Source organism: Thunnus thynnus, chromosome 11 (assembly GCF_963924715.1).
Source record: "Thunnus thynnus chromosome 11, fThuThy2.1, whole genome shotgun sequence".
NCBI classification, from domain to species: domain Eukaryota; kingdom Metazoa; phylum Chordata; class Actinopteri; order Scombriformes; family Scombridae; genus Thunnus; species Thunnus thynnus.
Genome location: NC_089527.1, coordinates 6,620,505 through 6,645,694, shown reverse-complemented (window position 1 = coordinate 6,645,694; position 25,190 = coordinate 6,620,505). Strand labels below are relative to the sequence as shown.

The following is a 25,190-nucleotide window of genomic DNA, read 5'->3' as shown; positions in this document are numbered from 1 at the left end:
TTAGCGGTGTGCTTTTCCCTGGTGAATGTTCATTTGGTAGCTTATTCAACAAGTTAAGGTGCAGGGCAAGACGTGTGTTCATGTTTGTAAGTTAGATAAGAAGGAGACTTTAGCAGGAAAGCTAATGTGGGTTGTTGTTCAGAGTCTGTAGCTCTTGTGTTGTGTAGCCGGATGCTATCAGGCTCAGTGTGACCGTCTGCTCTGCCTCTGATAGAACAACACATTATCGCTTTATGCAAATTTGATTGCTGTATTGAAATAAGGTCTCCAGCTATGTAAGTGGATGACAGAAAGATATTTAAACAAATAAATGCAAAAGTAGAAGGTGCAATCATGAAATCAAAGACCATAAAACATACATTTCTCCCTTTTTGGTTTCTGATTTTTTTTCTCAAAGGAGAACAAAGGGTAAGTGATTTACAGAGAAGATATCTAAGCTGTAGAAGGCAAAAAACAGACTTTAATGCAAGAATCAGTCAACTTCATGTTGTCTTCTAGGTTTGAATTTCAAGCAACATCACTTACTTTCTACAAGATGAATGTCAATTCATTTTAATTGTGTGTGATCTGCACCTCTGACAAGTTTCAACCATAATGCTAAATGCTAAAACTATAATGAATCTCAAACTGATTCTCTCTGTTTCACACACACACACAGACCAGGACTGCTGGATTCTTCACGGTGATGCAGGGCGTCGTGGCTCTCAAGGCTCCACTCACGCCGTGGTAGTACTTGAAACAGATCTTGGTCTCAGCTGCAGAGGAAGCAGTGCAAACGTTATCTGCCTATCATTAGCTACAAAACTGCTATACAATCACTTTTAAAGGTCTCATATATATATATAATAAGACAAATTCTGAATTCTAAGGTAAACATACTGCATTGATGAGATCATTGTTTATAGAAGCTTTATGAAACATGATATTGTAATACATTTTAACTTTTTTGCAAGGGAAACATTACACTTTTGATAATTGAAGAGTATTTTTATTAAGTGATAGAATATGACAACATTTTTTTTTCTTAAAGAATGGATGTTTTTGTCTGTTTTTGACTTCCTGGTGTAACTTACGCTCCATAAAGTAGGGCCCGGGCTCCAGCCTCCAAACGATCTGACCCTTCTGGGTGCCATTCACCCCTCGGTTCTTACAATCCCACACGTTGGATGGACTGGTTTCATCTGGAGGAGCGTACAACTGTTAGGTGTGTGTGTGTGTGTATTGATTCTGGGATAAGACAGAGACAAATCATGCTATTGGTGGGTTGACAGTCCCCTTGATTTCAAACCAAAGAACGTCAAATCAAATAGCAGCATTTTAAGCAAACAACACATGAGAGTGTTCAAGCTCTGGATTCTTCTCTCGCCATGCAAAAATGCAACTAAGCTGCATTTGTTCAGCCTTTCAGTTTGTTTAGTCTGCGGACTCTGTTTTCCAAAACACAAGTTTGCCTTTAATCAGTGAAAACCATTCCCAAAATAGCTTCCCTGCAACCTCTAACCAGAAGGACAAACACAAAACTTCCTCTGAGTTAAAAACAGGGAGGGGAATTCCGCTGTACCTAGCACTTTCGCACACAGATTAATGAAGCACCAAACTCAGCTGACTGGTGGAAAGAGTGGAGGGAGGTGTGTGTACTGTATATGTGTGTGGATGAGAGGAGGGCAAGTTGCTTATCATTGAATGTCTGCTTAGTCGAGGAAAGCGGTAGCCCCTCTGGGGTATAAGACCCTGGAGAAGGTAATGAAGTCCTGGCGGCCTTTTGATCAATATGAAGTGACCCGGCGCCCCACCCGGCACCAGCTGTTTACACTATCTCTTTCTCCAATACCAATGTCTGGACAATTTAATCCACTAATCAAGACAGGTGAAGACCTGGAGGTCATGATCATTTGGTAAACAAGTTAAAAAAACTACATTCTGCTATAAATAACTACATGGTGTCCTTTTGAAGCTCTTCCTAAGGTGTAAGTTTACTTTTTCCCAATTACCATAAATGCCCATGAGGGTTGTAGAAGTCAGAATCAAGTCTGTTGTACTGCAGGTTTGCCCGACCTCCAAGAAGTCAAAGGCACCCATTGTTTTCTAAATTAAATTATCCCTTTCTAACATAATACATCATGATGCACAGATCACAGATGACAATTTTCCCTCAACGTCACTGTATTGTACCAGTAAATATCTGGTGTAAAGAAACAATTCAAATTGTTTGCTTTGCTGCATAATGCATTATGTACTGTACTCATTGATGACAGTGGAACAACGACATTGATTCTGCAGTTAAAAAATCTTATTATGGAAAAACATGATAGAGATTAAAAAAAAGATTAATCATATTTATTAGTACAACTGCATGTCTGTACGAGCTGTCTGAGCGCTTTAATGTTCAGCCGGTCGGGTTTTCATCATATTTCATTCATATTCGATTAAATAAAATGGTAGTTCAAAGAGCCAAAGTGAAACTTCCTGGTTCTGCTGCAGAAGTATAAAAACCTATTTCAAAATCACACTGACATTTATAGTAATGTAAATTACCAAAAATCCAGCACAACAACAATATGCTGTGAGGCATGTTCAGGGGAGACTCAAAGGGCCACAGCTAGTTCAGACATGGCTGTATATACAGTGATACTACAGATAAACAGTTGAAAAAAGGTTGGTGAGAGTTGGTGAATATTACAGAGCTGCAATTATAGATCGATCAGCAGAAAATTAATCTACAACCATTTTGATAATTTTTTTATTGTATAAGTAATTCCAGTGGTTCCAGCTTCTTAAATGTGAATATCTTCTCTATGGCAGTAAACTGAATATCTTTGGATTTTGGACTATTGATCAGACAAAACATCAAGACATTTGAACACCTCATCAAGATCACCCTTTTCCCACAACTTTATGACATTTTATAGACCAAAAGATTAATCAATTAATCAAGAAAATAATCGGTACATTAACCAATAATGAAAATAATTGTTAGTTGCAGCCACAGAATATTATGGATATGAAGGAAACCAGGTTACGATGATGGTAAATTTGGTAAATTTTCATGGCAGCTGTATTTTTTTGTATGCCAATGATTGGTTGTTTAACTTTGTTAAAATCATGAAGGGTTCAACTTCTAATAGCAAGTAGTAAATATTAATTCATGGAAAGTTAACCCTAGAAGCTAATGAAACAGACGCTAGCTCCAAGGTGTCATCAGGACTTCAGCTCTATGTGAGTATGTGAGCAAAACAGCACAAAATTCATTTGTAGATTCTTGATAACAAATGTGCTGGTTGTACACAATTGCTCCTGTATTACTTTTCACCATGATGGACAGATCTGCCTGACAGTTTGAGCCTGATAGCCTTCTTCAGCACATAGGTCAATGTATTTCCCCCCTGTCAAATTCCTGTCTCTAAGCAGGATTAGCATACATTATTGGAGACCACCCAGGCTCGCCTAAGAGATGTGCATGGTTTGTGATGGTGTGTGTGTTATCGTATACCGAGGCAGAGCTGTTACATGTTGACTCAGCCTCCAGTCCTGTGTAAAGTCTCAACAGCTCCTGTTTCAGTATTGACTCTGAGTTGGAAGCTTCTGCACAAGACTCTACTTGGCTATTCTCAACTCCCAAAAATAAAACACTGGGGTCAGCCGGAAAGCTTTGAGGACAGGTAGGGTCAAGTCAACTCAGAAACTTGCAGGCATCTCTGAAAGTTGACTTAAGGTTCCTATACGCTGTGTACTTTTTGGTTTTTGGTAAAATACTTTTAAATCCAAAAGGGTGATCATAAGCCTGCATCAAAAATCTGAAAGTGTCTGAAATTTAGGGCCAATTTTCACAATTTTAACTGCTACTATGACCCACATCTACAAACCATCCAATTGGATGACAACAACAGAGTAGCAGAGTTTGCTCAGCTGTCATGGAGATGCAGCTGTTGTCATGCAAGGATATGGTTTCATCCAAAGCACTTTAAGGATTATAATATATTATAATATTTATATATTATAATATACCATATGAATAATATATTTTTAATACTATTTCCAAGTTAATTTACACATTTTTATTCTTCAACTTTAAGCCAATACGTGCAAGAAGTCCTAAAAATGCTACAAGTGAGTGAACGCCATCCACCGTTGAAGACCATGAGATATGTTAAAAGCTCTAGAAAAAGCTTGTAAGTGGACCCTAAGTGGGACAGGGGATTGTGTTGTCAAAGCTTTTTTTTTTTTTACTTCTGTTTTGCGGCATTTTCAAACATGCACATGAGAAAGTTCGGATAAAAGATAGAAATGATGTTTTTTTCTCTATTTCCTCTGTATTGCTATGATTCAACAGACATTTATTGCATCTGACATGCCTCAACATTAATATCACACAGTCTGATAAAGGTTGGTACCAAGATTTTATTTGACCATCTTGCGCAGTGTGACATGCCTAAACCTGAAAAATCACTGTTTTAGCACAGTGTGTATGGGCCTTTATGTGAGACTTGACACCCCACAGACTCTTTGACCAAGACAAATCCCAGAACATTAATAAATTAATAGGCAGGCCTTGAATAGCAGAATACTTTTAATATTTATTATTGGGACAAAGCATCGATTGTAATTACACCATTATTAGCGTTGAAAGAAAACTATTCAAATGTTGCATCATTTTAACATCTTGACCTGCAATTGGCTTATGAAGATGTGTGACTTCACTCAGACTTGTCTGTCATGAAAACTGACTTTCCCCAAAATACTTCAAGATCTGGTATAATGGCCTTTTTTGACTCATTTGTATAAATACTGAGTCTATTTCAAACATTATCTATCTATCTATCTATTTAGATTTCTCTAAATCTTTCCTTACAGCCCAGATTCCCCTCTGTCCTCCAGCAGGTTGTTTCCAATTTTATTTATATAAAATCAGCATTATTAATGGCCACCTAATGAATAATGCAAATTCCCTTACGCTGCATCTTTACCTGGGTAATGGCTGCAGCTAGCGATGTAAGTAGCTAGCTAGTAGTAGTATATAGCGGTCTATGAACTGGAGTCTGATCCTGAGTGAAGGGGAAGAACCTGCTGTTGCACAGTTGAGACTTCAAAAAGATGTTTCAGAAGGGTGAGATTGTGTTTCCTCGCAATGTAAAAGTATTTTTTAAATACAGCCGGAGGTCGCTGGCTTAGCTTTAGCACAGATATATTATATTGCTTTAGCTGAGTAACAGAAAGAAACAACGCTTACGAGAGTGCTTGTTTTAAAACTTCATCTAAAAATTGAAGATCAAGCAGTTGAAAATCCTGCAGCATAGTGAGTCTCATTAATCAGGCAGTCGGCTGTAAAATGTGCTAAACACACACACAACAATTCATAACAGAGGGAAGATTGTCTCCAAAAATGAATTCCAGCCATTCCTGATGTAAACTTCCATCCTCTGGAAGGCTGTAAAGACTTTTGCTGCTGCTGAACAACCAGCAACACTTCCAGCGTCCTGCTTGAACTTCACAGCATATTTGATTTGACTTTCTTATGTGACGTACTAACAGGTTCCTCCTCAACACCGCTACCTCTTGAGCCGCGAATTTCAAAATTTCAAATAACTTAAAAGTAATTTAACAGCACAGGAGAGCCTCACCATCACCCTAATCCATCCCAAAGCTCATTTTTCGTGTTTTCAACAATGCCAGCCCTTTAAAAAACAGCTCTGCTAGCAACTCCATTTATACAATCATTATCAGGTATCATGCAAGCAAATCTTACCAATATGGTACAGCCCAATCCAGTCGGTAGCATCCACTTCCTCCTTGATATCCCAGGATATGACGAGGTTCTGTCCCCGGTTCAGCGTGTACTCCAGTGTGGACGCCGTTAGTGAGGACCGGCTCTGGGAGGTCACCAGATCTGTGTCGCTGTTAGCCCGTGGAAGACCAATAGGACTGCTGACAACAGAGACGCTATCAACAGAAGCCCCACCCCTCTCCGCCAGGGTTCGCAGGTTCTCTGGGCTGAGGGTGTGCCGCAGGTGAGGGCTGCGCCTTCGTGGAGCTGATACATGTTCACGGCTCCCCACAGCCAGGTTGGGTGCATTGTGGGAACGTGTCCTGGGTGGTAGGACTGCTGTGGCGAGGGAAGGGCGCATGTTGTACGGCTGATGAAGAGGCAGCTACGAAAACTGTTGATGAGAAGGCCCAAGAAGAGGCAGAGATAAGAGGCTTTTTATTGATTGAGCTGGTTGTTTAAGTGATGACACATTTTGATGATTTATCCATGTTGACTCAACTTATATCCTCATGTTATGACAGTGAAAAGGTTAGAAAAGGTTGTCATGAGACAAAACATATGGGAGTCTTAGAAATTATGTGCTGATTCCTTCTCCACAGAGGCTCCCACTGTTAGGCCCCTTGGTCCTCCCATCATACCATAAAGGCTATAGCAGAGGTTGAAGATATCCAACAATTCTTTGCCACTCTTATCTCGTGTTATCCAAGGGCAAGGGGAGCCTGAAAATGGGGAAAGAGGAGAGAGACAGAGAGAAATCAGTAAGCTACGACATCACTCCCACACAACAAAAGCAATGATTGCATGCAGCAAGTTGCAATCAACAAACGACTGAACAAGCATTAGTCACAAGGGGGTTGTTTCCCGTCAAAGAACCTGTCACCAACATAAATAACCCTGCACAACCATTTCACTCCATCCTTTCTTCTGTGACAACCCCTCTAATGACAGAGGAAATTGATGTGAGACAGGTTTGCACAATTCCTTTTATCTTTATAATTCATTTTGAGTTGTTTTTTTTAATAGTTTATTGCTTACCAGGATCAGAACGGTAAGGAGTAAACACTATTTACTTCTTTGAATGACTAATGAAACACTTAATTAGGGTTTATACTGTATGTTCTTCTCAGTGGTACAAACAGACCTACCCCCTGTAGAGAAGAGTAGACTGAAATTATCTCATTTTAAATCCATTATCTCTATGCGACCATTGGAAAAAGACATCTTTGATTCATCGTAGTAACCCTCACACACACAGACACACACATCTCTGTGAGTGGGTTTCTATGCTCTCTGTCAGTATCGGTAGACAGACAGCTGTATCTGCCTCCCAGGAAGCTCTTCAATCAGGAATTGCCAGTTTGGGAGCTGTCTGGGGAGTGCTGTCACAGTCTCCACTAGAGCCATTTTGTTTTAAAAAGGAGGGATAGCGTGTGATTTCAGAATCTAGCCAAAGGGAGCTGTTGTTTAGATGGACTAAGAAGCAGAGAAGGGAGAAATGTTTGGTAATATTCAGCTAATATGTGGCTGGTGCAGTCACTGGAAAATGATGTGGGCTGCAGTCTGAGCTAAGCCCTGATATCTTTGGCATTTTAAGTGCATATACGTCTCAAAAGCTGAGCTGTTCAGTGATGCTTTGAAACCGTTGCCTCCTCTGCAGGCCTCAGTATGCGATGTGCACTGTATGTGTCACTGCATTGAATAAATTCATTTGGATTGTAAAGTTAATAGCATTCAAAATAAGCAAAACTGAAAACCTACAAGCAAGACATCACTCCAGTTCAAATGACATAATTGCCACTGACACAGCTTCCTCTTATATTTTGATATGAATGTGTACTTTGGAAGTAATTTCTGTTCTTTACTTTGTCAATAAACTCTGACTTCCCTCCACACCCACCCACAGCACGCTCTGCAGCATCTATCAACGTAACTTCAATAAATGCTTCACAGTGGGTACAAGTGTTGCAGATGTCTCTTCCCGTCAGAAATAGGGCTGCATCTAACTATTTTCATTATCGATTAATCTGCCGATTTTTTCTTGACTAATCGATTAAACAGTCTATAAATCATCACAAAACTGTGAAAATAACCCATCACAATTTTCTAAAGCCCAATGTGACATCTTGAAATCTCTTGTTTTGTCTGACCAACAGTCAAGAACTCAAAAATATTCAATTTATTATAATGGAAGACCCAGAAATGCAGTACGTTCTTACATTTGAGAACCTGGAACCATCAAATATATATATATATATAGCTATATAGCTATATATATATATAGTTTTTTCTTACATATTACTTAAACAATTAATCAATTATCAAAATAGTCGATTCTGTCGATCAATAAATCGATTAATTGTTGCAGCTCTAGTCAGTAATATCTGTTCAACTTTTTTGGTACGGAGTCCAATTTATGATTTGAAATGATTTTCCATGCAGCGAGATAATAGGTAGATTGTATGTGAAATTATATGACTGAGGAAATTCTTCACCATGCAAAGATGGAAAATAATTTCAAAAGCGATTCATATGCCGTAACTTACATGAAGAATTGTCTAATATAATGTATATATGGCCCCTGAATCGATTCACTTTGCATTTTGAACTGATTGAACAGAAATGATGAACAGGCCTCTGCGCTGATGTATGTGGATTGGCTGTGTTTCCAGATAACCCAAGCTTGATATTGAAATAAGATCTGCTGCATTTGACATGAGGAAAGCCTGAACGTCCCTGACTCGACAAGATTACCAGAGCACAGCTCCATCACACACACACACACACACACCGCATACAGGGATTTATGACAGAATAAAACCTTCATCACAGATGTCACATATGCAGGAATACGTAAATCCTGCTCACGTGTGCACATGGCCTCATACACAGTCATATAGCACCAGTAGGGACGGATGCTTTCCATAAACAAGCAGAAGCTTGCTCAGTTAAAGAAGAAACAAAGAGTATATGTAACTGCTGAGTTGTTATGTAAGTGTTCCTTTGGTCCAAGCGTCCCTCTCCACCACCCCCCCATGTTTGCCAAGCATTGTCTAACCCTGATGTGGAGTTGGCGACGTCTTGGCTCCACCCGTCCCACTCCAAACAGAGGGGATAAGGAGTCTGTCTACCAGCTACAAACAGCACAGACCAAAACATGACCTCAAGAAAGGGCATTCAACAATCTGGACTCGTGCCAGTGCTTTTTTTTATCCCCCCGAAAAGACTCCCATTTCCCATTATAATCCCAATTCAACTGCTCTGCACGGTTTTGACCTGATGTGGGGATTAGTGATTGATTCTCAGGAGATGGACAGGAAGGGCCAAGGGATAAACAAGGTGTTATATGAGAACCCAAAAACAAAATTGTGCTTCTAATTCTCAACATTTTCTGAGATGATAAATTTCACACCTATCTTGAAAAGGCTGTCATTTGAGTATTATTCTGTTATTAGGCACCAAATACTTTATATTCTGCACCACTGTGCAGTGAATACTAAAAAGAAATACATCTGCAGCAGAGGATCTGATGGAGTATGGCAGAATGTGCTGGATTGTTGTTTTCTCACGTCTTGTCAAAGAGCATTTTTTTCAGAGAACGTTCATGGAACAAGATAGCAAAGATGATTTCTAGGTATTGGGAATTTCAATGTGCGCGCACACACACACACACACAGATATATATGTGTGTTGAAAATCTTGTTTTGTGAACACTGTACAGTATCATATACATCTCCAGACTGTGCATGTTTGTGTTTCAATGTGTTTTTTTACTTTTCATTTTAACAAATAATCTATACTTGATCGAAAAGTAAATCCACTATTTTAAGGATATGATAGGCCAAGGCTCAATATGTTTCTTAACTAGTATTAGTACCAACAAGTATTGTCTGTTAGATCTTATTCCTCTGTGCCACTAAGCTCTATAAATACTCACTAGAGTATCAAATCTGGATTAATCTGCTGCTGAAAATAGTCCCAAACAAATGCACTTTTCCCTTCTGTTTGAGTTATGTTTGCTAAACACAACAGTGCCCAGCTGTTTAAGTAAATAACCGAGCCTTTTAAAAAGTGAAATCATATATTTGTGACACGTTTTTAAAGATTCATGTCTTCAGTAAGAATGAGTGTGGGACTGACAGGGTAAGGAAGTCAGAAAGTATTGATTGACAGACAATACGTATTGTTGGTTTTGATCTTTTCGTGGGATTTGTTGAAAGTAAAGAGAATATAAAACATTGCAAGACTTATTGTTTAAGGCAGTGGTTCTTAACTAGGGGGTCCGGATGCCCACAAGGGGTCACAAAATAAATCTGAGGAGTCACGAAATAAACACAATTTAGAAAAAAACATATTTCTGCTACATAAAATGATGTTTATTTTTTAGAATTTCCTCTCATTTTTGAAGTGAATTATTGGATAATTTACATTCTCAGGCCTCTGAAATTAAAATAAAGAAAACAATCACTCTTTGTTAGAGGTAATAAATAGACATTTACAACCCCAAAAAGGTTCGGAAGAAATGATTTAAGGCATTTTATTCATAAACGTGGAAAGTAGGACTGCTGCAGCACTCCCACCCTCGCCTCCAGGTGGTTGGGGCATCCTATAGGGTGATTTGTGTTGTTGCAAGATTTCATTTTTTTCTGTCATGTGCAAGCCTTTCTGGCAAAAAAAGACCCGGTGCATAAAGACAGTGGAGCACAGAATGCTAAGAAGGGAGTTTGACCCTTTAAACGGCCCAGTTGGAAAGAAAAAGGCCCGGGTATATCTGAGGAAAGAACAGATTATTATGTCCCAAAACACAAAAACAACACTGAAATTCATGTCTATGTGTAACAATAGGCCAACCGGGATGCAACTGCTGTAACTTATGGTACAATTAAAGGTTTTTTCTTTAGTAATTTAATGATTAGAGAGGCTGCTTTCAGTAATTGGAGACAAATGGAAATCAACATCAACATTTTTTCGACTCATCACTTACATTAAGATAAGAGATAAGACAAGACTTCATTGATCCCCAGAGGGGAAATTCGCAGTTACAGCAGTGAGGGAAACAGGGAAACCGATAAGGACCAGGAGTAATAACACAAACAAAATAACAAAATAAAAAGTCAAGTAAATGGAATTCAATCTATATACATTACAGACATTACTTGGGCTATATACATGACCTGACTTGTGGGTTGTAAATAGAAAAGTTGTGCAAAACATGTGCAATAGGAATAGTTCTGGTAGGTGTAGCTATATATGTATATGTTACAGAGGTGAGGTATACAAAATCTATACAACACACATTAAAGATGCAGTAGTGTTACCTACACACACACACACACACACACACACACACATATATATATATTCAACCCCCCCCCCACCCCCACTTGAATGAGAAAGTGTGTCCAAACCTCCAACCACACATACACCCATACAATACCAGTCAAAAGTTTGAACACACCTTCCCATTCACTTGAATGAGATGTCAAAACTTTTGACTGGTACTGCACATACACACACATATATAAATTTAAAAATACATACATAGGATGAAAACATTGTCTCATCATTTTGACAAGAAAACATAATTCAGCCAGCATCATGTTGTCCTCAAAACATATTTGCTGTTACAGTTTAGTAATATTTGAGCCTAATTTCTAGGAGACAGAGTTGTGTGAGCTGCGGGTGCTGTGATGTCGGTAAAGGGATTCCTTCTCTCACTCACTTCCTCTCTGATTCTGTATGTGTATAGGTGTTGGTGTCAGCAGCGGGACCCCTCTGTGCCCCTGTGGAGGTGACTGCAGCACTTTACAGCCTGACAGAACGGGCACCTTGGGGAGCTGGCACACACACACACAGAGTGGCACTGAGGTCTTATTGTGCCTCACTGACAAATAAAGTTAGGAACAAAAACACACCACCAGCAGAAAGAAGCTTCACACACTAAAACCAACCCTGTCTCCTAGAAATTACGTTCATATACAACTAGATTGCAACCGGAAATACGTTTTTTTTTGCCAGAAATGCAATGCTGGCTGATTTACATTTTCTCTCTACATAAGGAGAAAATGATGTTGATTAATGCATTTGGCAAGTTGCAAAACTGAACATATGAGATAAATGTCCATAAAATGTACCAACTTCTTTTTTCTCCCCACCAAAAGTAAGTTATCTTACAGTACAATATTCGCTAGAGCAAAATTAAACTTTTTACGGTTATGTTAAGGCACTGGCAGCACTTGGTTAAGGTTAGGGAAAGATCATGGTGTTGGTTTAACATTTAAGCCACACCACAATCTTTCACCAACCTTAACAAAAGTGCTTTCATTGCCAAAGCCTAACCACATGAACCCAGGTCTGTGGTGTCATTTGTCAACGCAACGTAATTGGAAATGCAATTCAGTTGTATATGAACGTAACTAACCTTAATTCTAACCCTAACCCTATTTCAAGGAGACAGGGTTGCTATAACAAATCCACCACCCGTCGATAAAACCAAGCAGACACTCAGAAGATGAAAATACACTCTTCTTCCTCACTGAGCTCTAACATTAACCTAAAGGTGGATGAAGACAGAGCAGCCCACCTGCATGGCGACAACTTGCTGCAGTGAGGCCTCACACTTTGGAGATGCAGTTTTGTGAGTCATTCGGATAGAACACAGGCTACAGTGTTGGTGCCAGAGTGTTCCCAATTGTTAGAAAAGTGCAGCTCAGTCCCACTCAGGGCATTTCTCTAAACACATCGCCCTGGGAGTATATGTCTGGAATGAGTCACTCCTCGGGAGGTATCCCTCCATGACAGGCCTCGGCGAGTCGAAAATGGCATTTACGCTGGAAGACTGATTGATATCACCTTGTCTAAGTTTAGAACACTGACCTTTCTATAATGGGAATGTGGGTTGTATATGGATTTATGACAGGCATTTGTGTACACAGACTGTATACAGACATATACTAAAGCAATAAGCCCCAAGAGGCCGTGGTGTACAGTGATTTTAGAACAGCTAAGGGGCATGGAGTGGCTAAAACCCCTTTAGCTGTATTAACATCACTGTGAACCATAGCCTCTTGGGGCTTATTGCTTTTATAAAGTGGTTACTACATATACTTGGAAAGGTTTAATAAAATAAACACACAGCAACAAAAAATGCAATTATTTATTGATAACAAATAATCATTCTTCCACCAAGCAATGTAGTTCTTCAGCTAAATTTAGCGGAATGGTTGCCAAGCAACACATAGACGCAGTGGAAAGCATGCTAATCAGGCTAGTCAAGCATGCTTAAAGATTGGGATGATTATCAACTAGTGGTGCAACGGATCGTAGTTGATCTGTAATCCGTACGGATTGCCTCCCACGGTTCAGCACGCATGTGAACCGCGGATTAATTGCAAAATTTAATGTCTCATTTAAGACAAAATAAACAAACTGCTGTAGCTACAAGTCATGGACAGACAGCATGTCGCTAACGGGGATTTTGAATAGCAACGACCAAACCAGTATTTAACAGGTCTGAAGTAACATCGGCAGGTATTTTTACAATGTGCTGCAGCTGAGCAGCTAATTAGCTACATAGCTGCTAACTGATGTTAGCGGTGCACTTTTCCTGTGAATGTTTGTTTGGTTCAACAAACTAAGCTGCAGGACGAGACGTGTGCTCATGTTAGTAAGTTATCAAGCTTTGATGATGTGGACACAGGCTGTTGTTTCATTCACTACCCTGTTTAAAGGAGAAAGGTATCATGCCTCATATTGCAATTTAATTTAACAACTGAGCATTGAATATTTTATACATTTTAAGATTTTATTTAACATTGGACATCTTGAATGCATTTTCATTTAAGACCATGGGAAAAAGTTCCTTTTATTGTTTTATTTGTCTTCCCCCTTTTGTCTTTTTTTTTTTTTTGCTGATCCGATCCATGACTCAGACCCGTGATATGATCTGAACTGTGAGTTTTGTGATCTGTTGCACCCCTATTATCAACATTTATCTGGACATCACCATTAATTGTGCAATTGTTGAAGTAGTGTTCAATGTTAGCACTCTGCTATGCTGGTACAGGGGTGTTTGACTCTGGACAGGTGCACTGACTTTATACAGGGAAAAGTCGCCGCAATGTGGTCAGTCCTATCTGCTGACTCTTCAGCACACTGCCCCCCAGAAAACAGCGTCTACCTCCGGCAGGGAGAGTCAGGTAGGTTACGTTGTGTACTGATGGTATTTAAGTGATTTTGGGCAAAAAACTGGACCTTCACTATGCCTTTGTTGCTTTCCACGATGCATGGTGGGTCAGGACCTGTCTTCCTTGACTATTCCAGCTCTTTAATTTCTCTCATTAATTTCAGCATGTCTCCTTTCTTTTTTTATCTTCCTCCTCTATCCTGTCCATGTCTGTCCACCATTCATCCATGCTTAACCACCCAGTAAACCAAAATTCACAACAAAATCTGACATTTTGAAACAATTTGTACAGGGGACTAATTGGTGCAGTAATACTGTTGTAATGTGGTCACAGTTGTTTGTTTATAGAGTATTGTACAACGGCTTCCTACGCAGCTCAGCCACTCATAATCAAGGACCAGAACTATCCGTTTTATAAAAATGGATTCTGACAGATCTTCAAGAGATATTTCAGCTGCTAAACAGACTATTTCAGTTCTTTTATCACGCCAGTCATTGATTGTTCTGGTCATTTCTTTTTATTTTCTTTAACCCATAATTAAGACATATTCATAGACATTTTTCTGGTCGACATCGTCCATCAAAACCACCAACAAACCAGAATCACTAAGAGCTTATGAGAAAATCAACGTGAAGTTGTTTTTGTGCCTTAAACTGTACAAATCTCAGAAGTAATGGCTGGAAAATGTTCGTATTCCAAGAAGGAAATCTACTGGTTAGTTAGAGTGCAGAATTAGCCGTTAGCTTCAGACATCTAGTCAGAATGCAGGATTTTATGAAGGTAGTGGATGATTTTACACTGATATTGCAGAGGAAACGCTTGTTTAAAGGTCACTCTAAAGCTCAGTCTGTTACAGTGATCAGTTAGAGTTTAGTTTTAGTGTGCTTTTAAAAGTGATGGCTTTGGGTGGAAAATGCATCACGTTGTTATGTTTATAATCCTTCAGAGAAAAAAAATCCAACAAGTGATTAGAATCTCTTCATGACCCTGTGTAGCTGAACAATAAGACTGATTAAATCCTGTACTGACATAGCAGGATTTTTGTTAATGTTACAAATATAATTATCAGAATGACTGAGTCTGTCCTGTGCAGCAAAGAGCATTTTTTATGCTAACCTTACTTTTTACTTTCTATGACAGCGTTACTGTTAAAATTTTATGCTAATGTTTTTAACTTTTTATGCTAACATTACATTTTATGCTTATGTTTGGCATGTTTTTTATGCTAACATAGGGATGTAAAGTAGGAGGGACTGCTGGTTACCGAATTGTTTTCCGTCATTCTGTATTCCTATTTCAAATATTTCTTGAAATGATCTCCTCAGTGTTACTGAACATAGAAACTCAGTACTCTCCCGGATAACGTAACAATCCTATAGGATTATATTAACACCACCAGTTTCAGTTATTTCAACTTTGTTTCTGAGAAATCAAGTTTTGTCTGTGATTTTGGCAGATGGCTGGGAATACTACAATACCCATGAGCCTCTGCCGCTGTTGCTATGGTGAAGATGGGCACAAATCAGAGTGTGATAAATTCAAAATGCTTTTTTATTGAAGTTATAAGCAAAAAGCAATGCCATAGTTGCTGAATTCACTCAAAAGTGGCCCAGAAATTATAAGTAAACTGATTCAATCTGTAGATTGTAAAATCAGTTTTCTCAATGCTGTAATCTTCTGGCCGTCATTAGCGGTGCACATGACCAAATTTTAAGCTTGGTGATTGGCTCTTTCTTGCTGAAATGCACCTTGGGAGTCATAGTTAAATTCTATCCCCAAAATTTTTAGAAATAAAGTCCTATCCCATAGAGTTGCAAAGTGGGAAGAGCTAGACAAGCACCCGGAAGCGCCCGGTTAAGGAAGTACAAATCCTGTTAATTTTTCCCATATACCATGTTACATTACTCACAGTTTGAGCTCTTCTAAGGCTTGGATCGGCATAAAACTCTCCCGATTAAATCATCAGTGCAAAAGACGAACAACTGTGTTAAAAAATATCTGGTTCTTTGGTAATAAGTCAAAGGTACAAGACTGTGGACATAAAGATTTTGGGATTGAAGTTAACTACTACTCCCAAGGTGCATTTCAGCAAGAAACAGCCAAGATTCAAATTTGGTCACATGCGCCACTAATGGTGGGCATAAGCTAAAGATAGCAGTGTTAAGATCAAGCGGGTAGCTCCTGGCCTGAGAAGTGAAGCCAATGCAGAAGTGCCTTAAACCTGCATTCTTTCTAATGGCCAGCAGGGGGTGACTCCACTGGCTGCAAAAAGAAGTCCTATTGTATGGAAGTCTATGAAAAAATGACCCTACTTCTCACTTGATTTATTACCTCAGTAAACTAATGAGTTTATGGTCTCAATCGTTAGTTACTACTCAAGCTACTCAAGTTTTCTTCAATACTGCATGATGTTAATTTCGTAAATTATAGTCCAATTTAGAGTAAAATAGATGATAAAGCAGCGTATGCTTTATGGCATGGCTATGTTGTGAATGACAAGTTGCTACCACGGCCACAACGTTGATTATGTAACGTAACTATGGTATAACCCCAGATTCACAGAGTATAGGTGTAGCTGCTGTGTTTTAAGTTCATGAAAGTTAACTGTAACATTTTGTTCACCTAAAAAAGTCTTGTTCAAAAAACTTGACTTCACAAGACTTCAAAAGACAAAAAACTTCAAAAGACCCTCTAAGGAGTCAGATGGTCAGTTTTTCCGGTGAGTACATTGTTTAAAGAGGACCTATTATGCTCATTTCAGCTGGTTTTAGATTGTAAATGCACCTTGCTAACCAAGCTAGCAGCTAGCGCTATGGTCAGCTCCACCCTCCCATCCAAATTATGGATGTATAAAGAGAACTGGATACAGGAAGAGCACCAGGCTTTGAATCAAATTTGACATAGCAGCCAAACCGTGTAATTACAACGTCACGTGATGCATACTGGCCCAAAAAGACTTTTCCCCATAGACTTACATTGTGAAAGAGACGTCTGTAAATCAGCGGATACATTTTTTTGAGCGTCACAACCCCCGCGAAATAACTTGTCTCACTATCAGAATTAAATCCATTCGGTCCGATCACATTTCAAAAGCCTAGAAGAGCCGCATGATTGAATTGTTTTATCCCCATTCAAGTTAGCCGGAGGGCTAAACCGGAGGTAGCCGGCTCGGCCAGCGAAAGTCACTAGTGCACATGCTCTATGGGCCGCACAACGCGGAAGATCCAGATACTTCCATACCCGGAAGTTGATTTTTTTTTGCTTCATGCACCACTGAGCAACTTTCATAGGAATGAACGGGGCCCCGCCTCCGACACTGTATCCAGTTCTCTTTATACATCCATGATCCAAATAAGGTCACTTCTGGCTCCAAAAATCAAACATGGCAACAGTCAAATCCAAGATGGCGATGGTCACATCGCCTAATGCGAGGCTTCAAAACAGCAGTTCACAAACCAATGGGTGACATCACGGTGACTACGTCCATATTTTTTACAGTCTATGGTTGAGATAACTGATTTTAAAATCTATAGAGTGAGTCAATTTACTTTTAATTTCTGGGTCACTTTTTTACTTTTTATGCTAACATTACTTTTTTTAGTTTTTATACTAAGATTACTTTTTATGCCAATGTTATTTTTTTACTTTTTGTACCACTTTTACTTTTTTTTACTTGTTATGCTAACGTTCCTTTATCGTTTTTATGCTGCTTTTGTGGGGGAGGCTTCTGTTTTTAACTCGTGCTCCTGAGTGATCGTTGGGGACATTCAGTTCATTTCTCACTGAATGTAGAACTAACTTTATGTAGTCTGTGTTAACGTTATCTAGTTCAAGATTAATTTCACCTCGCCTGTAAAGGAAGGAGGATCAACAACATGATATTTTATAGAAACTTTTAATTTATTTTGAGAGATTTTTATTTCAGTAGTTGGATAGTGCAAAATCCAACTGGTAATATAAAAATCTCTCTCTTGAAGAGATAGTTTCTATAAAACATGTTGATCCTCCTGGCTTTCCAGACAGTCAGGCGAACTTCTGATTTATCAAGTCTTTTTGTAGCATTTTTTTTTTTTTTTGTATGTGTTTTACCTTTTGCAGCTGTTTCTTGTTCGGGAACGCTCTTTTCTTAATGCTTGTGTTTTCACATTTAAATGTGATTTAGTATTTGTGGCATTTCTTACATTTGAAGCACACTTTTCTTAATGTTTATGCTTTAAAACAAATTTACTTATTTCAAATAATATACCTAGAAGTCACATCCAGTCATCTGACCGGCATTGACAGTCTTGCACTAATAGCATCATCACTTTTAATAATAATTATAATAATGCATTTAATTTGTACTGTGCTTTTCATTTGCAGTGAAACTCCACAGTGCTAAATCGTTATGTATTAAAAAATTTTCTACTAGGCTTAGTTTTCTCTTTACATTATTACATGTTACTTTCTATCTCTTGGTTGTATGGTGCTGTTATGAAACCCTGAATTCCTCTTTGGATAAATTTATCCATTTATTTATTTTACAATTCGGAGCGCATTTCCTTAACATTTGTGCTTTTGGTATTGTATGTGCTTTGTCTTTACAAGCAGTCAAACACATCAAACACAGACATCTTTTCTACCTAATTCAACCTCAGCTCATTTAGAAAACAGCTGGTTTTCATGTTAGCAGAGCTTATGATGGATTCTCAAAGTGACCTTTCACCTGCTTTAATCTTCCGCTTTTGTATGGGTACTGGAGTATGTTGGTGGCACAGGGCTGAGGATAGCTGCTGTTATAAGGTGTTGAACCTGCCTTGAAACATGAGTGTGCAGCACATACTGTAGGCAGATAGGAAGTAGTGTGTAATTGAAGGTCTGTTCAGATGTACAGCCAGCTCTTTAAATATTAAAAGATGAGGGTCAAAGAGGATTTCTACATCGATCTCCTTTGCTTCATTAAATCTACCCATCCATGACTCAAAAACTTCACACATATATTTACTCATCAGTTATCAGACTCATCAGCAGCTGACATGAGGTTTTGCGTACAGCCTGGACAGCAGTCAGAACCAAACATTAACAGGTTCAGATCGTTCCCTTGTCAAATTCTGTCAAGTGAGGAAAGTTGTTTTTTTTGTGATGATCCGCAGGGACAAAAATCGAGCAAAACTGTATTTTTGCTTGTTCCAGTTGATCTCAGATAACAGATTTGCTTAATGTATCATATTTTTGAAAAGCTGTGCATGCTTGCAGTTTTTTTTTTTTTCAGATTTCAACCTACCCTACCTTGAAAGCAGATCGCAGTGAAAAGCAATTTATGCACTGCAAGATCTCAAAAGACACTGCAGGCCCATGTGATTGGATTTTAGCAACCAATCCCAAATATGGCCAAAAAAAATTCTTTCATTTTACTTGAATGCCAGTGGGCTTACAAGTCTGAACTGAGTGATGTGTTCATGTGTAAACACATAGGCCACTTTCTGAACTAGTGGGCATCTCAGCATCTCAGAGCAAAAGAGACGTGAAGGTAACCCCCGCTTGTGGCAAAAATCACGTCAGCAAAAAATCACGTTACATAACACTTCGTCTCCAAGTTTTAATCATTTCAAATCAATCTGTGCGCTGCCGAGGCCGCGCACGGCCGCTTTGCGCACATGACTGAGCAGGCCATATAGGGACCGCACTGTGTGAATGTGCAGGTGTCATCGCTCGCTATTGGATTACTGTGGGAATTCCCTACGTCATTTTCTTTTTATGCATCTCCTTCACAAGACGCATGCATTGAAACCAAAATCAATCAATTAACCCCTTCAGCGCAAAACCACAACAAGCGCAGAATTAACATGAAACGATGCTGCGGTTGTTTTAATGACAGATTCTGCTGCTTTGAGCATCATCATCATTATCATTATCACCATCGCTGCTGGAAGCCATGAACACCTACTTTCATTGACGGCGCACTGGGTGGCAGAGCTTACCTTTGGCGCAGAGGTGCGGGATGGAGGAAAACGGTGTACGGATGATGACAGCGCTGCCACCAACACCTGCTCAGAGCTTTCTGCGCGGGGATATCACGGTTTAGGTCGTTATCCCTGCAGTCCAAATGAGGCGAGACGGGCGGGGTGCCGCGCTAGGGCCCCCCCTCCCTCTCAGATCCCGAGCCAGGGCAGCTTTGGACTCGGAATCACGTATCGAGACGGTATCCCTCCTCAAAGCTGCGGCGCTGCAGAGACACCTCGGCCCTCTTCGGTAGCAGCGCCCAGAGGTGTGCGCATAAAGTCCTCCACCACCAGCAGCACCACCACCTTCCTGCACTCTGTCCGCACAGGAGGCTGCTGCTGTCGGCTTCAAGCGAGCAGCTCATGCAGGCATCGCATCGTTATTCTTCCCTCTCTGCATCGCAATGCGCTGCAGTCAGTGCCGACGTCCTCCCACCAGTGCCGGCAGATGCTCAAAATCTGACTGGGCAGAGCATGCAACCGCTGTCAGTCCAGAAAAAAAAAAACCCAGCGGAGGATGGCGTAATGTTTGGTTATTGGCAGCAGAGTGACTCTCCTTGCTGGGGGCTGCGGAGGGATTTATTCAGATGTCCGTGGTGCCTGAGATGTAGTTTTTTTTTTTTTTTTTTGGATAACATATACTCAGTGGTGGAAAGTAACTAAGTACATTTACTCAAGTACTGTACTTAAGTACAATTTTGAGGTACTTCTACTTTGAGTATTTCCATTTGACTTTATACCTCCACCCCTCTACATTTCAGAGGGAAATATTGTACTTTCTACTCCACTACATTTATTTGACAGATTTAGTTACTTTTCAGATGAAGATTTGACACAATGGATAATATAACAAGCTTTTAAAATACACACATTGTTAAAGATGAAACCAGTGGTTTCCAACCTTTTTGGCTTTTGACGTCTTACAAAAAGCAGTGTGTAGTCGGGGTCACATTTCACATGTCTATGAGTTGTTAACAGCTCCACCAAATAGTGATTTTTCCCTCTAAACTTCTCACATGCTTTCATTTCAATAAATGTTCAAAAGATCCAATATTTCAGCAAAAATCAAAGATTAGAGAAAAAGTCCAAAAACTGAAAACAGATTTGTGTATCAGAACTTTGTTTTTTCTTCTTTCCTCTCCCATTAATCAACTCACGACCCCTCAGATTTGTCTGATGACCCTTCAGAGGGGCCCGACCCCTAGGTTGGGAACCACTGGACTAAACTAGCTAACTGTATATAAAGTAGTTGAAACTAGCTCCACCTCCAGCAGCTACAACAGTAACATGCTGCTCTAACACTGATGCTTCACTATTAATAATCTAATGATGTCATATATAATAATATATCAGTCAGAGGAACCAAACCACTACTTTTACTGCAATACTTTAACTACATCAAGCTCATAATACTCATGTATTTTTACTGTAGTAGGATTTTTCATGCAGGACTTTTACTTGTCATTTTTTTACATTGCTGTATTGGTACTTTTACTTCAGTAAATGATTTGAATACTTCTTCCAGCACTGCATGTATAAGTATATTAATGTGGCAAAATGCCACAGTGGGTGGTGACTCAAGACCTGTCACATAGACAGAGAGAGAGAGGCTCTACTGAATTCAATAAACCTGTAGAACAATTAATGCACAGTTAGTGCATTTACACCAGTAGCTGCTAGCATACTTGCCCTTCAACTGACTTTCTTTTTCATTTTATGCTACTTCATACACTTCAGAGTTAAATAGTGTACATTGTACTACATACATCTGAGAGCTATAGTTACTGCTTTGCAAATTTAGATTTCATATACAAAACCTATGATCAATATGATGTATTGATAAGAGATTTAACTACACAAAATTACACAAAGGATAAAAGATAAATAGATAAAAATATAGATAGATAGAAAATAGCATCCAATCACAACATTAAAATGCTGTTTACGCTGTTAAATTATAATAGTAACACTCAGAAAGGGGCCATTCTGCATAATACTTTAATGATAATACCTATTTTTCTTCAGTAAACTTTTGAATCCAAGACTTTTATGTGTAACGGAGTATTTTTGCTTTGTAATATCGTGTTCTCAAGTAAAAGATCTGAATTATTCTTCCACCACTGATAGCAGCCCATCTTTCAAGTCAATTTTATTCATGTATCCCAATATCATAAATCACAAATTTGTCTCAGGTGGCTTTACAATCTGTCCAGCAATACAACATCCTCTATCCTCAGATCCTCCATTCAAATAAGGAAAAACTCCCTAAAAAAATGAACAGGAAGAAACCTCAGACAGAGCAACAGAGGGGGGTGGACAGACATGCAGTAGATGTTGTGTGTACAGAATATACCAAATATCAAAATAACAGAAATACAACACGGACAGACAGGATGGATTCATAACATATATGAAGAATCAGGAGGACGTCGAGCAACTTCCAGGTAGACACAAGTAAATTAACCTGTTGTAGACTACACACAGACTATATTATGACAGGAGTTTTCATATTTTATATTTAAAAATGGGTAATCACTTTCCACCAGTTTCAAACAAAGCACCTGTATAAACACAATTAAGTAATCACAAGGAGTGTGCAGCCGTGTTACTGTCGCAGACCACAAACACACACGAACTGGCAGGGACGTGGAGCCCCCCAGTGGCCGCTAAGCAGAGGTGCAGCAGGTCTCCAACATTCAATGAAACGGCAAACTGAACATACAGTGCGAATGGTGCAGGTGTTCAGTGGTGGAAGAAATACTCAGATCCTTTACTGAAGTAAAAGTACCAATACAGCAATGTAATATACTCTATTACAAGTAAAAGTCCTGCATGAAAAATCCTACTACAGTAAAAGTACTTAAGCATTGTCAGCTTGTTGTAGTTAAAGTATTGCAGTAAAAGTAGTGGTTTGGTCCCTCTGACTGATATATTATTATATATGACATCATTAGATTATTAATACTGAAGCACCGGTGTGTAAGGCAAGGCAAGTTTATTTGTATAACACATTTCAACAACAAGTCAATTCAAAGTGCTTTACATAGATGATCTTATAGTACTTTTGATCTGTCCCTGGTTATTCTGTTCTCCTTTCCCCTTTTTCTTAACTTCTCTCATTCTCTCAGCTGCACTCATTTGTCCCTTGAAATTTCCTCCACTGCAAGAAGAAAATATAAAACAAAAAAAAGTATAAAGAAATGCATATCCTATTCTCTTATATCTGCTCCTGGCACCTCTGCTCTCCTTTACTCCTCTGTTCTTCACTCCTTTCTTCTCAACATGTTTTCATCTAATCTCTTTTCCTCTTCACCTGCTTTCTCCACAAGTTTTCACATCTCATTCTCCTCCCTTTTCACTCTTCCACTTTCTGTGGATGGCAGCTGAGGTTGACTCCTCATCAAAAACTTTATGTCCATAGTCCATAAGCTAGTTAGATAGCTAGCAAGCTTGCTTACTGAGGTGACACAACTGAATGACACATGACACACACAAGACAACAACACCCCAAAAAGTAGCCTGAGGGAGACCACAAACACACTCAATCACACAGATGTTGTCCTGGATCACTTCTGGGGATATTACATAGATTTACTTTAATTTCCTGGAGATTTACCCTAACCCAAAAATCAGATTTTTCCCAACTGGGGACACGGCTTTGTCTCCAATTGAACAAGCCATCCCCAATTAACTGGTCCTGTCTGAAATTTGGCCCAAAAACTTGCCTAAGGGAGACCACAAACACACACACACACACACACACACACACACAAATGTTGTCCTAGGTCACTTTTGGAGACATTACATAGACTTACATTCATTTCCTGGACACTTTCCCTAACCCAAAAATCAGTCCCCCCCCCCCCCCCCCCCCCCCCCCCCACACACACACACACACACACACGGGACTTCCAGTAAAGGAAGGGGGAGGAGCAAACAGGGAGGAAGCCAAGTTTGTCTCTGAAATTTGTTGAGTTCTGAAAACTCTTCATGCAATCATCAAAATCACAGACTGAACCTGCAGTATTTATTGATCTTCTCTGGTGTCACAGAGAGCTCAAAGAGAAATAACTTACTATCAGCATCATTAGTTAGGACTAGAATGTGATTTATCATAACTAGAGACAGATGGGAGGGATGAAACAGGATGAGGAAGTGATACTTCAGGAAGCCTGACTTTTGCAGGCACTCTTGGTTGACAGTTTTCACACCACTGTTAATAAACCAACCAAAACATGTAAAGACACCAGAGTTCATTGAACCACAACAAACAGGTGAGTTGTGAAAGCAGAAGACTAACTGGACCTTGTGGTGCGACTGCTTTGTCGACTATTGTTTGAGATTGGACTTTTATTCTCAACATTTTAGCCAGAAAAATGTAAATTCTAATAAGTACATTTCTTTGACAACTGAGAATACTTGATCCGAGCAGCTACTGAATCTGAGATGTTCAAGTGGCACCTGAAGTATGAGAAGGTGGGCAACATCCCACCCATCAAAGAGAGCCAGCTGTCGGAGGCAAAGAGGCAGGATGCGGTGGATCTGATAGTGCAGAAATATGAAATTGCTGGAGCTGTGGAAGTGATCAAGAGCATTTTAAAGAAGATCAGCAGGAATGATCTGGTGAGGGAATTGCCAAACATCAGCTCAGGAGCAGAAGGTCAGTCACAGGAAGAGACAAACATGACATCACATCCAGACATCCAGATCTGTGAGGAGAAACAGCCTGTGTCTTTATATTTTTCATAAAGTTACATACAGTCCAGACAGTAAGTATTTGGTCAGTTACACATACTCATTTTTTGTTCTTCAGGCTCTGTGCTTCAGCACATTCAATTTAAAATAAAATAATTGATACTACATTAAAGGCTCAGCTTTAATTGGAGTACTTTTATGTCAACATAGAAAGAACTGTGAGGGAGATATAGCCCTTTGTACACATAGTGCCTAAATTGCAGGGGTTCAGTAATGGGACAGATACACATGAAGTCAGACTAAATGATCATATAATGACACAGACATAACTATGTAAACTGCCCATGGTAAATCTGGTGATATCTCCACTGACCAACAGACACTGGCAGCTCTGTGACATACAGTACTTCTTGAAGGTTGGTTTTACTCTGCACTGGTAATTTGGGAAGTTGTCACCAGATAATTGAAAGATTGTGGGTGCAACTGTGGAAAACATGAATGAACTCTTGTCAATTGGGCAGTGACATAATTCTGACAGGTGGTTGCTACAAAGTTACTGGTTACTAT

The 25,190-nt window shown here is 39.4% G+C and overlaps 1 protein-coding gene across 2 annotated transcripts in view; it reads right to left on the bottom strand.

Annotated features, from left to right (window-relative positions):
* hecw2a (HECT, C2 and WW domain containing E3 ubiquitin protein ligase 2a) overlaps positions 1 to 21,075 on the bottom strand; it is a 55,099-nt gene extending 34,024 nt beyond the window's left edge. The window contains exons 1-5 of one of the 2 annotated variants that reach the window (XM_067602941.1): positions 19,908 to 21,075; positions 6,403 to 6,483; positions 5,744 to 6,155; positions 1,074 to 1,181; positions 661 to 755 (exon numbers count right to left, since the gene is read on the bottom strand). In XM_067602941.1, coding sequence (XP_067459042.1) covers positions 661 to 755; positions 1,074 to 1,181; positions 5,744 to 6,122 — 582 coding nt within the window. In that variant the 5' untranslated portion in view covers positions 6,123 to 6,155; positions 6,403 to 6,483; positions 19,908 to 21,075. Of the gene's footprint in view, positions 1 to 660; positions 756 to 1,073; positions 1,182 to 5,743; positions 6,484 to 19,907 lie in introns of both variants that reach the window. The other variant, XM_067602942.1, reaches the window with a different exon arrangement.
* Between the last annotated feature and the right edge of the window lie 4,115 nt (positions 21,076 to 25,190).